General features: G+C 36.3%; 1 protein-coding gene across 3 annotated transcripts in view; it reads left to right on the top strand.

Moving 5' to 3' along the window:
• LOC101258459 (DEAD-box ATP-dependent RNA helicase 8) overlaps positions 1-18111 on the top strand; it is a 32602-nt gene extending 14491 nt beyond the window's left edge. Inside the window, exons 3-11 of one of the 3 annotated variants that reach the window (XR_741682.4) lie at positions 1370-1604; positions 5051-5289; positions 5779-6030; positions 6112-6292; positions 14476-14564; positions 14642-14715; positions 14797-14912; positions 17666-17697; positions 17785-18111. Coding sequence is in view for 1 of the 3 variants with exons in the window: in XM_004240059.5 (XP_004240107.1) it covers positions 1370-1604; positions 5051-5289; positions 5779-6030; positions 6112-6292; positions 14476-14564; positions 14642-14715; positions 14797-14875 (1149 nt within the window). In the remaining 2 variants the exon portion in view is untranslated. Of the gene's footprint in view, positions 1-1369; positions 1605-5050; positions 5290-5778; positions 6031-6111; positions 6293-14475; positions 14565-14641; positions 14716-14796; positions 15916-17627; positions 17698-17784 lie in introns of those variants that run through there. The other 2 variants (XR_741683.4, XM_004240059.5) reach the window with 2 other exon arrangements.
• Positions 18112-18843: the final 732 nt, after the last annotated feature.

Genomic DNA, 18843 nt, shown 5'->3' with positions numbered 1-18843 from the left:
ATTATCTTATTCCTCCCATGACCCTACAACCAAAAAGAAACTGGCAGAGGACAAATAATATCTGCTAAATACCATCTAGCTTCTGTATGGAGGTTTATGTGGTGCTTTAATTCTTAATTATCCCTGCTATAGGAATATTATAATATTCTCTGCCTATTTTCCTTAATTGTGACAGTTCTTTTCTATCAACCTTGTTATTTCCTTGTCTGACAACTCTGAGCCACTCTGTAGATATTTGGACTAGAATTGAGAAACAAACAAAACCAGCAATATACTTTATTAGTATGGGAAAAACAAGCAAGCTCTGGGTCACTCCTGACCACAACTTGTTGGCTGGTTCTTCAACATTAGTCAGTTTGGGAAGTAAGACTTCCATCACCAAGTTTAACTCAGACGTAAACCCCTTGGTTCTTCAACATTAGTCAGTTTGGGAAGTAAGACTTCCATCACCAAGTTTAACTTAGATGTAAATCCCTTCTTTTTTCAGGAGCAGTTTCAAACCAAAATACTCATCTCCAATTTGTCAACTATTACCAGGTATCTGCTATAAGCCTCTACTCACTTGAACCTCACCCTTCCCTTTTAACTTATAAGGTTAGGACATCCTAATATTCTGCTAAATGGATGGATCTTATCAACGTCTCGTGAAAGAGAGGGGTGCCTTCAGATTGCGGACACAGATGTTGCATGGATGTTCAGGTGTTGGGTGAAGTGAGGTTTTGTTGTTTTGCTCAATTATAGGGAAAAAAATCAAATATATCTATCTCAGTCTCGTGGCGTTCCTCTTCAAATCACATCAAGATTAACTTTGAAGGAATAGGGAAGGCTACCTATGTCTGATCTTTTAATCCCATAATATTTGCCCTGAAAACCTATTAAATGCACTTGTGCAATCGCCTCTCATAAGGAAAACAAATTGATCCAGAGATACCGGAAGATAAAAAAACAAATACTTCTGTAAAGTTGCCGAAATTTTCTGAAAATTGTTCTCCTATATGAAGCTTGTGCAGTTTTCGCTCATAATTGTGGCCTTTTCACTATGTTCACGCAATTGCTCAATGAATCTGAGTCTATTCTTGTGATAACAGCATTTTATCGTTTTTGTGTGTTATGGTTCTACTAAAAATATAATACATGTTTTTAACACTAAGTTGACGTAACGTAGCATCACTGGCTCCTATCACTATGATACTTAGTCTCCAAGTATTTTGGTTAAGTGTGTCGTGTTCATTGATGTGGTTCATGGTTCCTTACTGCAGTGATTTTAATTGTTTAATAGAAGTCATGTTCTACACTACACAAATCGCCCTTCAACTGCTGCTTCTCAACTTGAAGTTTGTGCACTTACAATAGTTATTGTTCCTGGCAGGATGTGACAGCAACCAAGGGAAACGATTTCGAAGACTATTTTCTAAAGCGTGAACTGCTTATGGGAATTTACGAAAAGGGATTTGAGAGGCCATCACCAATCCAGGAGGAGAGTATTCCAATTGTTCTAACAGGAAGTGATATTTTGGCGAGGGCTAAGAATGGAACTGGGAAGACTGCTGCCTTCTGCATCCCTGCATTAGAAAAAATTGATCAGGACAACAATGTCATTCAAGGTTCTTATCTAATTGCACAGCTGTTATATTGTTGGTTCTCTGCTGGTTGGAACTGTAACAAAAACTAAATTGCCTATGTAGTGCAGTTTGAATTTGCTTACTTATTCGATCACTACACAAGCTGGGCTTATAGCTAAGGAAATGAATGAACTAAGTTTGAGCCAGACTTGTTTTGAGCCCCTCAAGAACATCCCCTTTCCTTCTAGTAAAATTTCAATGTATCAGTATGGTAACTATATGACAATATGAGTGCCATGGTAAACCAAATCACCAACATATCTACAGGTCAAAAAAGTGATTTCTTCAGGTACTCAATTTCAAACTAGTCTGTTAAAATGATCCGCCTTTCATGGGGTTGCAATTTTGCAAACCATAAATTCAAGGCCCCATCATGTAGGCATTCTTGTTTCTCTTAAAAAGACCAGTAAAAAGTTGTATGCTATTCGCATATCACATAGTACTAATTGAAGGGACATAATTGAGTTAATGATAGGCGGGAAGTTTGACAATAGACTCTAGTCTTAAGATTTCAAGTTAAGCAAGACTAAAATAGAGTACCTGTAGTACAAGTTGTGTGAAACAACGCATGATGTGGAGGTAGAAGTGAAGATCAATGCCTAGGTCATACCCATGAAAGAAAGTTTCAAGTATCTTGGGTCTATAATCCTAGGAGGGATGTGAAGATTGATGATGATGTTACACATCGTATTGAAGCAGGTTAATGAAATGGAGAATCACATCCAGGCTGTTGTGCGATAAGAATATGTTGTGAAGGCTTAAAGGTAAATTGTACCATGCTAGTTAGATCGACATTGTTGTATGGGGTGAAGTGTTGGCTAGACTCACATTCAAACGATGAATGTAGCGAAGATGAGAAGGTTCATGATGTGTTGAGATACTAGGATAGATGATTAGGGATGAAGTTATACAGGGCAACGTGGGAATAACTCCGGTGGTGGACAAGATGAGGGAAGCAAGGCTGAGATGGTTTAAGCATGTGAAGAAGTGTGTGAATGCACCAACAAGGATTAGTGAGGAGTTGGTTGTAACAAGAGTTCAGAGAAAAGTAGATGTAGACTAAAGAAGAATTGGGTGGTGATTAGAATTTAGACATGACATGATAATAATCCAGCCCGTTGGACATGATCCAAGATAGGAAGGGGTGGAGGTTGAGGATTAGTTTACAAGGTTAGTAGGTATCCGAGTATCGTGGCATATAGTGGGAAATTAAGTTGCACGGACGCGGGTGCAGATCTAGTGGTCGCATCTTTCATAATCTAATTTTAAGATTCGGGGGTACGGACCCAGGTGCGGGGATTCGGCTTCAAATATCTAAAAAAAATAAGAGTGTCTAAATTTGGATACATTATGTGGAAAATTTACAAGGTATTATGTGGAGAAAATATTGATCAAGAGGAGAATCGAGAAGGTGATCTAAGAAAAAGGACTGACATATTGTTTTCAATATAAGGTACTCACTCCATTTTCTTCAATTTCACAATTCACTTTTGTTTTGATTATGAAATCATTATATTTGTCTCAGATTTTTCCATATATTTTTGTCAAAGTATCCAAATTTGGTACGTATCCCACACCCAACCCACACCTATGTCATGTCGAAACAGGTGGAATAGAGTTCGAGCAATTTAGGGGGCAGGGGATAACCTCCTCTATGTTTCTCCTTATTAGTAGTGTCATTTGGTACTTGTTTTGTTCCTTTTCTTCTATCTGTATTACCTATGTTGATCGAACTCTTCAAAAATGTCAATGGGTGCGTCTCGGATTCTCCAGAACTAGTGTATTATTGGAGAATCCGACATGGGTGAGGCATCAAAAGTGAAGAGTCCACGCAATTAAGTGTATTACTACCTGTTGCTTCACATGCATGCTTCGATTTCTTTTCTTGCTGTCAAGTCTACGATCTAGCGGAAACAACCTTTCTACCCCACAATAATTGAGGTATGATTTGCTTACGTCTCTATCGAAAACAATCTCTCTCCCCAGAACCCACTTGTGGGATTACACTGGTATGTTGCTGTTGTTGGGAACATGCGAACATGATATTACACTGGGTGGATTGGGTTATGAATCTAACTTCCCTTGTTGATGATGCAACCTCCTTAATATTTTAACCTGCATACACCATTGGTATGGATTTGTCTATGACCCAATTACTTAAATCCTCTTGAAAGCCCTAACATAACAAACTGCTTGATTGTCAACCGTTTATGTGTGCATACCTTTGATCACCAATGATAAATCTCTTGCAAAGATTTGGAGTTACTTGCTACTTGAATTATAATAAGAGAACATTTATTAGCTTTTCTTTTGGTTTATTTGGAAATATCTTGAACTTAAATTCACGGTCAAGATATTGTTAAAAAAAAAGTTTCAACGTCAAGTTGTAAAATAACTTGAGAAAAGAATTAATATTGTAGGCAAGAAAGAAAAGAATTAAATTTGTACCTTAAGGTTGTGGGTTTGAGTCACCAAGTGAGCAAAAAAATGAGAGCTCCGAGGGAGGGAAAAATTGAAGTTTTCATGCACGGCAATATATATTTTTACAAGTTTGGTACAATTTATCCTGCTCCAAGAGGTTCTTTTCTGTTTATGTTTTCTAGGTTGCTAAACCATGAAAGCGATTACATGTAATTGGTTTAAGGTGACTTAGCATATTACCTATAAAAATATCTGACTTGATATCTTTATACCATCTATGGATGAAACTTATACTCTTTAAAGAATGTAGCAACAGGTTTGTGTATGTCATGATGTTCAGCTTGAGCGTAATATAGTTAAGTGATGACACTCAACACCTTTTAATTCACGTTTATTTTCTTGGGTGGAGAGGTTACTAGTTAAACGAAGTTCAACTCTTCACAGTGCTCTTTCTCCAACTATTATCGGTTGCACATTGAATGAGCTCATATAATCTTCACATGTCTTTGCTTCTTGTGGGAGTGTTTTAATGATGTGTACTGAACCATTTTTGGTGGGATAGTCTATCACTGAGCTGAGCACCTTATATGCTAGTAGGATGCTGGCTCAACAAGTAAAGTGGTGGATTTAAATGAATTGCCATCAAGGGCTTCTGACAGCAAGTTTCATCAGTTACAGATATTAGTATAATGGAATACGTTGTTAATATCTTAACTGCATATCAGAAAGTTATTAAGTACTATACTTTCCTGGATATCTGTTGTAATGCATAGACTGCTACAAATATTTTCTTATGTTAGAAGCTAGAATATTTTGGTCATGTGGAATGTAGTTGATACTACGCATAGTCTTTGTTTGTCCTATAAATTGATTCCCCGATGCAAAATGAAATATTTGTCCTTTTCTTTTAAGAAAAAACTGTTTGTTGATGCAATTTAGTTCAGTAAGCTTTAGGTTGGATCCTTATAATTGGTTCACTAAGTTACTTTTGATGCCTCCATATGCAGTTATTATCCTTGTCCCGACTAGGGAATTGGCTCTTCAAACATCTCAAGTTTGCAAAGAACTTGGGAAGCACTTAAAAATTCAAGTCATGGTTTCCACTGGGGGGACCAGCTTAAAAGACGACATAATGAGACTGTATCAGCCAGTGCATTTGCTTGTTGGAACTCCTGGAAGAATACTTGACCTTGCAAGGAAAGGAGTGTGTGTTTTGAAAGATTGCTCCATGCTTGTCATGGATGAGGTAATTCTTCTTCTTCCCTTTTCCTTTTGCTTTTTCCTTCTGTGAAGCCGCATGGCTATTTTTCTCTTAGATTGCGGACAACCAAAAGGCCATAGTGATTGCCAAATGTTATCAGTTCTTCACGAACCTTGTTGAATACGGGGAAGCTCATGTGCAATGTTAAGAAAGTCTAATCAACATAATATTTTTGACATGTCCATAACATTTATTTCTGAGGGAGAAGAATATACAAGTAATACTTTAAGCTAGTGTAGTTATGACTCTCATTTGGAACCTAGAAAGTCAAGAATTAAGCTATAAAATCCTTCTCTTTCCTGAATAATAATTTTGAACTGTCCCTTACATGAATACACATTCTATTGGAGTTCACTGGAATAAATGATTATCTTGAACATTTCCTCCCATACCCCCCACCCCCCACGCAAAAAATTCACAGGGATGACACTATATGTTATTTATATTATAGTTGTGTTTACTATTGTCCTTCAGGCTGATAAGATGCTATCACCAGAGTTCCTACCTTCCATTGAGCAGCTGATCCGCTTCTTGCCTGCAAGTCGGCAGATATTAATGTTTTCTGCTACATTTCCTGTTACAGTCAAGGCCTTCAAAGATAGATACTTGCAGAAGCCTTATGTTATCAACCTTATGGATGAACTTACACTCAAGGGTATTACCCAGTTTTATGCTTTTGTTGAAGAAAGACAGAAGCTTCATTGCCTTAACACTTTGTTCTCAAAGGTTGGTCCTTCACCAAATGATTAATGGTGATATGAGAACTTACAGCAACTAATATTATAACATTCTCTTCTGTGTTTGCAGCTTCAAATAAACCAGTCTATAATTTTTTGCAACTCTGTAAATCGTGTAGAACTTCTTGCCAAGAAGATCACGGAACTGGGTTATTCATGCTTCTATATACATGCGAAGATGCTTCAAGATCATAGGAACAGGGTTTTTCATGACTTCCGCAATGGTGCCTGCAGGAACCTCGTCTGTACTGGTATGATAATTGTATCTATGTCGAACTGCTAGTACTTATACTTGCTGGTGCTTCTTGTTGTAAGTGCTGAGTCAGTGGTAGGTGGTCATTGAAGTTAATTGTTGAAATTGCTCCTATGATTGTGGATGAAGTGTCTCATTGCAAATATTAACATTGAAGATCGATTCTGATGCCCCCTCTAAGCATATTTACCGGTTGATTGTTGTCTTTAGAAAATGTTTTCGAGTAGTCAAATATCAAGAGAAATTTGATGGTAATGGTTCCTGTATGGAAGTCATTTTGTTGTGACTAGAGGCAGACCTACGTTGGTGTTAGGGGAATCACCTGCACCAGGTAATGTCGAAAAGATCCTATATATATGTGTAATATATTGGAAAAACGTAGTTTACTAGGCCCTCTAAGTTACAAGACCTGCTTGGGGGCACTGTGCGCATAGGAGCAGGGGTTTTTCCTTGTGCGCACCCAAAGGGTAGCGGCTGCGGGTTTTCCTTGTCATTTTTTTAAAAAAAACCTGCTTGGGGGAACTTGTCTGGATGAGAATTTTTTTTTTTTTTGGAAAAACAGGAGAATGTTATAATATGAATTTTTTTTTTTGACCATCTAGGTTCGACTCCCCTTTCGTGCACCTTATTTCTTTCTATTTTTGAGTCAAATAGACGTCCTTTACTCATCAGCCCATATATACGTTTGGCAGAGTTCTCCTTTTTGCTTCTTTCTTTTCCCCTTTAGTTTTAACTTTTATCCCAACAGCCCCACCTTCCAATCTCATTTACTTTCTGAATAGAATTGGATCCATCTTCTGCCTGTAAGAAAACTTTCTGTTTACACCAAAAATAATAAAGAGCTATACAATTCATCTTAAAATTCTGCAAATTGTTCTTCTTGCCCTCAAAACATCTTTGATTCCTTTCTTTCCACACTGTCCACCATATACAAGCTGGGACAATCCTCCATCTCTCCTCCTTAATTGTATTATTGCCTATATTGATCCAACAATTTAGGAGTTGTGCTATGTTTCTTGGTTTCACCCAAATGATCTTCGTAAGGCTGCTGAATATTCTCCATAATTGATCTGTCCATTTGCAATGCAGGAAGAGATGGTTGACTGTCTCTGCCTGTTCCTCACACAAAAAGCATCTTGAGCATAGTTGGAACTTCCTCTTCTTTATATTCTCTTGTGTCAGCACTGCTTCCTTTGCTAGTAACCATGTGAAACAGTTTACCTTGTATGGGATTTTAGGTTTCGATATCATCTGCCATGGCCAGAGCTCCTTCCTGTCATTTGAATTTGAATGGTTGAGATCTTTGTAAGCTGACTTGACACTGAAAACCCCTTTGCTGCCAATCTTCCACACAACCTTGTCTTCTTCCCTAGTCAGATTATTAAATAGTGCCATTGTATGATGGAAGCCACTATGTTCCCCATTTCCTAATCATTTAGATTCCTTCTAAGATGTAAGTTCCACCCCTGTCCTGTCCACATATCAGCCACAGTTGCATTTTGTTGATAGCTCAGTGTATTTAAGTCTGGGAATGATTGTTTCAGAGTTCTTTGGGCTATCCATCTGTCCTCCCAAAATGACACCTTCATTCCGTGACCAACCTGGAATCTGATTCTAGAACGAAACAGAGGCCAAAGATTTCTTACTGATCTCCAGATACCACATCCATATGGTGTAGTCACCATCTTTGTCATCCACCTATTCTCCATTTTATATTTTGCCCTGATCACCTCTCTCCAAAGCATATTCTCTCCTGTCATAAACTTCCTAAGCCATTTCAGCATTAGGCTTTTGTTTTGTTTCTTCATGTTCCTAATCCCCAGTCCCCCCTCTTTCTTTTTTTTAAGACCTCCTCCCACTTGACTAGATGAAACTTCTTTTTGTCTTCATTTCCCCGCCAAAAGAAATTTCTTCTCAAAGCATCTATCCTCTGTATGACCTTATCTGGTGCTGGGAACATAGACAGCATCTAGCACACTATTAACCATGGTTAATCTACCTCCCCTAGCCTCCCACTAAGATTAAGGATATCTCTTTTGTAAGTACTACTGACAGTGTAGCAACCATCCTTGTATGCCTCCAAAGTATTATGTCTGAGATTGTTCTTATGCCACTGAACCCCTCAAGTGTTTCCAGTTATTATGTCACCCTTTCCACTTCTGAGTCATTTAGAAGTCTCTTGAAGGATAGATCCCACCCCCTGAGGTGTCCAACACTAACCTACTCTAGCATCTGGATCGTTGCAGATAGTGAAAAATTTGAGAATGATTCCATGAGGGGGTTTGGTCTGTCTTACATTCCTACTAGAATTGAATTTTGCTACCATTCCCAACCTTTAGTTTTAGATTTGGTCCCATCATGGGCCTGAAGGCCCTGATGATTTTCCAAACTCCTACTCCATAGGGTTTTCTCACGCCTGACCTACCTCTGTAGAGCATCCATTGGACCTTGGAACACAATATGGAAAAGTGTGGCTCCTGCCAAGGTGAAGTGCTTCACTTGGTTGGTTGGTAGGAAAAAATGTTTCGACTCTTGAGGCAATGCAGAAGAGGCACATCAACATAGTATCCAGATGCCTCCTTTGTAAAGAAGCTCTAGAGACTAACAAACACTTCTTCATGCACTGTAAGGTAACTGCTGAGGTGTGGGCTCTGTGGACTATGCCTGAATACACCTCTGACCTTCTTAGTTGCTGGATCAAAAGGGGAGGCAGCAAAAGTCAGAAAAGATGGTGGAGAACAGTTCCAGCATGTATTTGGTGGATTGTATGGAAAGAAAGGAATCAGAGAATTTTTGAAGGAAAGGAGTGTACAATATAGAAGATCAATGGAAAGTAATTACTACTTTACGTTTTGGTGTAAAGAACAGGATATAGAAGAGGAGTTCCAACTAGTGGACTTCATAGGTTCTCTGTAAGTATTTCTTTTTAGTTTTTTCCCCTTTCTTGTAACAGTTTTTTGGAGGTGGCCAGCATAGCCCTTAATGCCGAGGAATACAAAAAGTTACCAGTTCAAAAAAAAAAAGAGTCCCCCCCCCCCCCCCACAATACCTTGCTCTAATTACCTCTTTCCATAGAGTTTGCTCCTCCCATTGCATCTCCAAAGCCACTTCATTAATAAGCAGTTTCTTAGGTATCTGATTTCCAATAAACCCCTTTTCTTACTAAGTAAAATTATTTCCTATTTTACCAAGCAGACCCCTTCTTTTCGTTACAACCTTACCAAAGGAAGCTTCTCCTTAGTGAATCCAGTTTTTTAACAACTTTGGATGATAATTCTTTTGATTTTCAAATATGGTAAGTCTCAATTCTAAACTCAAGTTCGCTCCATGGAAGATAAGAAACCCTTGCTCCAATTTTCAGAAACCAAGCTTTTGTCGCCTCCAACTCACACCACCAGTCTGTCTATCGCAACCCAAATTTTTATGAAGCTTTGCCGGCAATATCCAACAAGCTAATTTGTCTGTCAACAGTAACCCCTTCTTATTCTCACCTCTTCCAATTTGTGGAGACTCATTCATTTATAAAGTTGTCTTTGATTTTACATGTCACATTGTAATTGTAAAAAAAATCTCAACAAGGGGGGTATGGTGGAATTTGCTGATTTTATTGAAGACATTAGGCATGTACTTGTAACTGATAACTACTATAGATATTAAAGTTGAACATAACAGTGCAGAAAGACTCTACAAAATCCCAACCAAACTTTGTGAATGTTTGGATTGACTTATTTTAGGTGTTCTTTAGCCAAAATAACTTTTAAGCGGTTTTGAAGTGTTTGGGTAAAGTTAAAAAGTACTTATAAGCACTTATTTTAAAGCCAAAATATATAATAAAAATAAACCAAAAACCATAAGTTAGAAATCCTAACTTATGGCTTTTGACTTATAAGTCATAAGCCAAAAGCCAATCCAAACAGGCCCTTAGGCTACTACATCACAAGGATCCTATCATATCAACTAGTGATTCAGCTTCCTCAGCATAGTATTCTTGAAGACATGGACTTAATTGATCTGCATTTAGAAGATGTCACATATACTTGTTTAAAGGGGACAATGCAGAGATAGCTTCTAGAATTTTTAATCTCTAAGGAATGGGATGACAATATTAAACAAGTCCCAACACAAGCTTTACTGGGTTGTACATTTGAGATTTGGTGGTTAGGTTCAACAGGATTCAATAACAGAATAGGAGAGGTGGAGTTTGTTCAACTTCTCAGGGAATCCTAACTACATACTTGCCTGCAAACTAAAAGCTCTTAAATCTTAACTCAAAGAGTGGAGCAGAAGTGAGAATGGACTACCAAAGGAAGAAACTGTTAGGTATAGATATGGAGTTGGTTCTTGGAGGAACCAATCAAACATGAAGAAATCTCTTCGGACAAAAATCAAGGGCTTTGTAGTTAAAAGAAGGTGATAGGAACACGAAGTTCTTTCACAAAGTGGCCAATGGACACAAAAGATTCAACAACATTAATCAACTTTGGGTTCAGGGAGAAGTAACTGAGGAACCAATTAATATTGAAGGAGCAATCATTGGCTTCTACTAGAAGCTCTGTACTGAAACAATACAATGGAGGTGTACTTGTCATTATGACAATTGTCCCGTCATATCGAGGAGGACAGTGAAGTCTTACAAGGTAACTTTGATGAAAATGAAGAGCTAACGTGTCTGAAATTATGTAGCACACAAAGCTCAAGGTCAGATGGGTTTTCCATGGGCTCCGGCATCAAATCTGGGAGATAGTGAAACAGGACATCAAGTGTGATTGTCAAAACTTCTATGTTCAAGAAGTTTTTGAAAGAAGCTTCAATGCAACCTTTATAGCTCTCATTCCTAAGACGAAAGGTGTTAAGGAATTGAGGGACTTCAAACTATCAGTTTGACATGAAGCATTTACAAGTTGTTCTCTAAAGCACCTTGAGAGATTAAAAGAAGTGATTTTTAAACTGGTAGTTTCTCAACAAATGACTTTCATTAAAAGTAGACAGATCGTGGATGCTTATTTATAGCTGATGAAGTAGTTACTTCCAGGTTGAAGCAAAAGAAATCTGGAATTTTGTGCAAACTTGACAGAAAGCTTATGATCATGACAGTTGGAGTTCCCAGCTGAGTTTGCCGGGGAGTTTGGACAGAAATGGATACATTGTATCAAATTTTCATCTCAACTATCATTGATCTGTAAATGGATACCCAGCAGAGTTCTTCAAAGCACAAAGAGTTCTCAGGCAAGGAGATCCTTTGTCACCCCTTCTGTTTGTGATTGCTATGGAAGGCCTTGACTATATGATTAGAACTAAGAACAACCAATTTGCAGGGTGGATAAGAGACTTTGATGTAGCTGGAGTTGGCAATGACAGTTTAAAGGCAACTCATCTACAGCGTATTGATAACACACACTTACTTTTGTGATGCTGAAGAAGATCAGTTGAAATACATACCTAAGGGTGATTATGGTACCTTTTGAAGGGAGATCTAGCTTACGCATCAACGGAAGGATAAGTTTTCTCTTCCAATCAATGTAGTTACAAACATGGATTTTTGTCTGCAATCCTAGGAGGTGATGTTAGGACTCGCTTTAACTTTTATAAAGTCGAATAAGTAGACATACACGTCCTATATGACATAATGCAAATCATATCGAGTGTATACTCGTGAATTGCCATGTAGGACACATGGATCTACTTTTCAACTTTATATAATCTTTTTTGATAATCCTGGTGTTTGGGCCAGCTTGTGTGCACCTCAACTAATTCCGTAGATACCTGCCACCTTACGCCAACAACTGGTATGATGTAACTTTATCCACCAAGACTAGGGCAGATAGGAAGATATCACCTAACGTTTTTTCTCTCTGCTGGGATTTGTAGCTAAGACCTCATGCTTCTCACACACTTCAGTGGTCACTAGGTCACACCTTTGGGTGCAATTTTGTACAAGTTTAAGTGTCTGCTTCTGCACATTCAAAGTTGGAGTTAGATGTTAGCTGAAGCCAAGTTAAAAGACACATTTATGTATTATGCGTAATTTTCTGTTGGAAGGGAACAAAGAAAGATAGGAAACCAGTTGCTTTTGGCAAGAAGTATGGGGGTTTGTGTATCAACAATTTGAAGATCCATTCCACTCAAGAAAAAAATGGTTGTGGAAGTTCACCAATGAGAACCAACTTTTGAGGGGAATATTACTAGGTTTAAATATGGACAAAAAGACAATCGGATGACTAAAGAGGTCACTACACCTTTTGGGGTTAGTTTATAGAGATCCATTAGTGTCATATGGGGTGAACTGAAGATCAATTCCAAGATCAAAGTACTTAATGGGAGCAAAACTAGCCTTTTGTAGGATCATTGGCATATAGAGATCCATTAGTGTCATGTGGGGTGAACTGAAGATCAATTCCAAGATCAAAGTACTTAATGGGAGCAAAACTAGCCTTTTGTAGGATCATTGGTACATGGTGGCAATTCAGGAAATGGATTTTTCAGATGTCTTCGATTTAGAGCCTGTTTGGATTGAATTACTTGAAGTGTTATTAAGCCAAAATAGCTTTTAAGCACTTATGCAGTGTTTGTGTAAATTAAACAAGTACTGATAAGCACTTGATTTTAAATCTAAAACAGTAAAAGTAAGCCAAAAGCAATAAGTTATGATTACTAACTTATTTCTTTTGGCTTATAAGTCAAAAGCCAAAAGTCAATCCAAATAGGCTCATAGTTCTATAGCAGCAAAGGACTATACAAAAAATGTGGACAGCTCAAGGATGGAACATCATTTTTGGAAACGAATCAGTGACTGTACAAAAAGAGACTAATCTTTTAGCACACTTAAGCAGTTTAGTGGGCTATAAACAGGGCAAGATGTTTTTTTGGTGGATAGGAAACAAGAGGGGATTATTCAAGGTCAGTGCCATCCTAATCAACAGACAGCCAACTAACTGGCCATGGAAGCACATTTCGAAAACTAAAACACCACACGAAGTAGCTTGCTTTGTGTGGCTACTAACCAAAGAAGCGACCCTTACACAAGACAATTTGATGAGAAGAGGGATCCCGTTGTGTTCAAGATTATTTTTTTGTGGAGAAATGATAGAGACACATTTGTGGTCCCAGTACACACACGAGTGTACGTTATCGCCAAGTAATACAACTAGATATCTTTTGCATTTTTCGCCGTTGATAACACTGTCAAAGTTCTTGTTAGACCCTGAGACTTTTCAATGCTGAATTTCAGTAGTTGAGTTACAAGTGGTAGTGGTTTAAAGGTGTATTTCAAGTGATTCGTTTTTACCCACATATTTTTTACTTTCATAATTTCCTTTTTCCATTCATGTCCAAACACAACTTCAACTACCACAAACTCTCTTTCAACTTCAACTTAAAATATATTTTTTTTTCGACCTCTACTCAAAACTGTCCAAATTCTGACCTAGTGTAGCATCCATTTGAATTTTACTATTGCATGATCGGGGGCGGAACCACGTGGGTTCTAGGGTTCACCCGAACCGCCTCACCAAAAAATTACACTGTATAAGAAAAAATTTCTGTATTTCTGTAGATGTATATATTTTGAACCTCCTCAATAACAAAATTGATGGCGCAGTGACAAGTCCCCTGAAATTAAGCTTCACGTCACGAGTTCGAATCCCTGAGATAGCGTTTTCTTTTTTTCTTTTTTTCTTTTAGTTTTTTTTTTATCAACTCTGTTTGTTAAGTTTTTTTTAAAAAAAATTTAAAAAACATGCTAAATGTGTGGTTTTAAACCCAAAAAAATTCAAGGGTCCCATTTCTAAAGGCGTATTTACACGTTTATACATTTATTTTTCTAACCCGAAAAAAAATCCTGAGAATCCTGGGTCCTCACTGTCATGATAATCCTGGCATTGTTGCCTATTTATAGATATAAATCTTGCCTTTATATTCTTGATCCACACTTAATTCCCTGAATCCTTTTACTTTCCCCAAATAAAAAATGTTTCCTCAAGTCCTGCTCGCGCATGGTGATAAATGACTGGGGTCTCTTTTTATGTATGTCGCTTAGATTGGTTAAGGAACTTCGTCACTTTCATATTGTCCGCAGATCTTCTAATTGCATGATGATAATGAATCGCATGTTTTACTTATTATTAATGCTTATATATCTTGTAGATTGATCAAGTAACTTAGATTACTTCATGTTGAACTCAGATCTGTTTACTAGAGGGATAGACATTCAAGCAGTCAATGTTGTTATCAACTTTGATTTCCCAAAGAACTCAGAAACATATTTACACAGGGTATGTGAAGATCCTTACCAAGTGAATTGTCTATCTATTTTCTACTATTATATCATTCTTATTTACTTTTTGCGCAGGTTGGGCGGTCTGGGAGATTCGGTCACCTGGGTTTAGCTGTCAACCTAATTACTTTTGAGGATCGCTTCAATTTGTAAGTATAAAGTAGCTCATCTCTTATATAGGTCATTTGGTTTGCACTCTTTGTTTTATTTATTTATTTTTATTTTGACAGGTATAGAATTGAACAAGAGCTAGGAACCGAGATTAAGCAAATTCCGCCACATATAGACCAGGCTGTGTATTGCGGGTAAAATTGATCATTTGCATGGTCAAATACTTTTCTAGATGGTGAGTCTTTAATGACGAGGTGCTTCATGCACACAGTTTGTCTAAGTGCTGAGCTGAGCTACCCGAGAATCTAGTTTTTCCATGTATACTTGAGTGCATCTTTCGACAACTTTAATTGTCCAGTAGTGTTAGTAGTTAGTTTTACTGGCATTGAAGATGGTTGGCACATCTTGCATAAGTTATGTCTTATTGCTTTGAATATCTTCCCCAAACATAAGGAGAGAGGATGGGGAGATATTTTTTTAACACATGCTTTCATGAAATTGTCAGTATTTTCTGTTTGAAAATATGTGACCTCTAAGAGTCTAAAAGAATGAGAGACTTGGGTGTTTCATGGTTGCTGAGATGACAAAGTGAATTGTAGATCTTTGGCTCCTAACTTCCTTTTAGATGATGCAAAAGAATTTAATGGCAGATATTGACACTGGAAGGGTCTGTTCATTGACCGACTATCCTTTGCTGAGCTCTGGGATCTGTAGTGTGTGGCATTCATAGTTGTTTTATTCTTGTGGCTGTAGAACAAAGCTGTCGAAATTACTCTGTTAGTTTTTCCACCTTATGGTCATTGACAACATGGCATTGACGTAGAGATTGTCATGGAGATACATTATTATGTCAAACATGTCGAGTTGTAGAACATTCTTTAATGGTGAAATGACCTGAGACATTCAAGTGCAGCTTCAGTATTTACCAGCTTTTGTAATTTATAGCCTATTGCCCTGTGTTAGAAGGGGAATTTCATTTTTCTGTGGTTGTTTCTACTTTTAAGTTAGGTTTTTTCGAAATATAAAGAGGTGTTTGTATCCATGAATGAGTATATTTGGCTTTGCTGATGCGGAGAATATGATCGTATATTAGCCAATAGTAGTAGTATATGTTGGATGTATTCAATGGAGAGTGTGTTAGCAGGTCTGTTTTCCTAGGCCCTTCAAAGTGAACATATTGTTACTGAGGAAATCATCTTGTTGCAGAAATGAGGTGTTGTGTGAGTCATTGCTGATCATTTAGTTTCTGAATATTTTTCCTTTGTTATTTCTCTTTTTAACTATTTTTTATTTGAGTTCTGTGGAATTAGCAATCTTTTTGTTACTGGACTTGTATTTCTTTCTTGTGGTTATTGAAGGTAAAAATTGGTAAAAGTTAAGCAAATCTATAAGAAAGAAATTTTCTTTCTATCCCTACTCTTTCATTAATTACTAAAAGTTCTCTTTTTTAGTGTTTTTCCGATACATAATATTGTAAGCAAATACATTAATTAATACCGATTGATACTTAAATTATTAAGTTGTTGTTATCAGTTTGAGCATTGAATAAGTGATTAAAAACAGAAATTAATTGATTTCCACTAATCACTCGTACGTTTCTTCCAATCAGTCATAAACCTCTAATTAAATTATAATTTTAAAATTTCAAATTGTGAAATTTTCTTCCTATTCTTCGAAAAAAATTAAAAGTTTGATTAAAATAATTTTGGAATGCAATTTTGTGAAGATTCGAAATGAATATTTTGATCTTGTTAAGGCATTTTGGATCATGAAAAAGTGATGTTAGATATGAGCAATATAGAAGTGATGTGATAGTGGTTGGAGAAAATATTTCGTTTGTAAATTTTATTTCAACAATTGCAGCTGAATTGGATATTGATGAATTGAAAAAAAAACATCGAGAAGATATATTGTTGAAAGTAATTTGTCTCCATTGTGTATTCAGAATGATAAGCGGGTGAAATTGTACATAGGAATGATGAAACAAGAGGTATAGGAGTAGATATATATTCACTATGCATTGATACATCGGTAATGAAGAGCTACAAAATTTTGATGCAATAACATGTGAAATTGTGTGTGTTAAAGGTGAAAAAATGGATGCAAATATGTATTTTCTTCTTGAAAGATTCTTGATTCTTGCTTTTTGGAAGTACTTTTCTGCTTCATGCGTAGTAATTCTTAAACTAGATACTTTATGAAGTACTTTTAGGTTACTATTTTATGATGCGATAAATGAAATTCTTAATTTTTTATAAGTTAATTTGGTATACATTATTGTGTGTCTGATACTTAATTGTTTGTAAATTTTGTGTTGGATAGAATAATAGTATCAATAGTTGTGATGTGTGTCAAAGTTAAACGAGAAGACAAATAAAAAAGGTATCATTTGAAGCAACGATATATCATATCCATAATATCTTTTTTCTAAATTTTGTATCTATTAATAATAAAGTATCGGATATTTTGCAATTGAAAAAAAATGATGTTGTTACTTAATACAAATAATAAGCTTTAGTATGATGCATAAAAATGTAAAATTGTACGTGATACATAATTCTAAGACATAATACATATATTTGCCCTTAAACTTGACTTCAAATTTAAGTATGACCTCAAACTTTCACAGTGCACAAATAGGCACTTTAAACATCCTACTTTTTTTTTAATAGATACACACGTGAATCCTACATGGTAAAACGCGTGTTATGCACGTTTTCTTCGCGAGTTATGACTATTTTCGAGGCCCACAACGGTAAAAAAAAACAGAAATGACAAATATACCCTTAATGAATTCCTTTTATATATATATATCTTTATATTTCTAAATTAAAATCTAATTTCTCTTTCCTCCTCTTTCAAATCAAAATTTTTTTCCCCCTCTTTAAAACGATTTTTGCTCATATTTTGTGCAAATGACTTCTAATTTTTTTTGTCATTGTGGAAAAAGAGCTATAATGAAGATTTCTTGGTTTGTAAACAATCCAGGTTGTTGGTTTCTTGGATGTGAAGATGGTCGGGTATGGTTCCGTTTAAAACATATTTTTTTGTTTAAATTTTAGTTCTCAAGATTCAATTTGGATAGTGAATTTGTTCTTCTTAAACAGGTTGGATGCAATTTTTTAGGTGGTGTGAACTTGATTATACTGAACACGCTATTGCTATTTCGGGATTACAAAAAAGGATTAAAAAATATGATGAAGAAAAGAAAAAGATTTGGAGAAAATATCGACTTTTGCTGATCATTGTGATACTATCTTGGATTTATAGAAAGTTCTTTATGTAGTAAATGTTAGATATATTGGTTGAAAAAATTATGCCAGAATTGTTATGTATAGCTTTCTTTATCGGTTAGGAGTTGTCAATATGTATTTTAAGCAATCAAAGTAATGGATTGAAATGTACTATTTTAGAGTTGACAGTTTTGTCTCCAACATTGGCTTCAATTTTTATCACTTTTACAATCGAATAGTATTATTCACACACTTTCATACATAGTAAACACCTAACATCAAGACAGCCTTAATATCAATCATAACAAACACCAAAAGGCTTCACAAAACACAACTTAATATCCATTAAACACAACTTAACAAATGTGCAAACATACATCAAAATAACCTAAAATACATCAAAATGATCAGTAATTGGAGTATGCCTTTACAAACAGTTACCAAATAAACAAAAACAAAGATCTTCTAGATCTATATTTATACACATCAGTAAGACTTTGAGCTCTTATGGAACCCACTTTCCCTTAGATTTGCTTTGCACCTTTTTCTTTGACAATTGTTGAAGTTGATTTCCATTCATTACATCTTTTCCTTTTCATTTTAAACTAGGTGACTTGAATCCAAGATCAACATTTGTTTGTGATACATCTTTAAATGCTACCCCTGTTCCACTTGAGATAACTCTTTCACTTGATCTTTTTGGCTGCATAATCCATAGGGCATTATTTAGTATACCTAAATAAAGATGTAAGAAAATCAATTAAAGAAGTCAATATACATACGTTAATCACTTGTCTTCCAGATTGTATGTCTGTATAAACACTAAATCCCACATCTCTTGTTCTTTTCCTTCCTACTGAAGCAGCTGGTTGCATTCCAACTAAAGAAGTTAGTGGCCTTCCAACTGAAGAAGGTGGTGACATTCCAACTGAA

This window comes from Solanum lycopersicum, chromosome 5 (assembly GCF_036512215.1).
Source record: "Solanum lycopersicum chromosome 5, SLM_r2.1".
Taxonomy (NCBI): Eukaryota; Viridiplantae; Streptophyta; class Magnoliopsida; order Solanales; family Solanaceae; genus Solanum; species Solanum lycopersicum.
The sequence above is the reverse complement of the archived record's forward strand: the minus strand, read 5'-3'. Positions and strand labels throughout refer to the sequence as shown.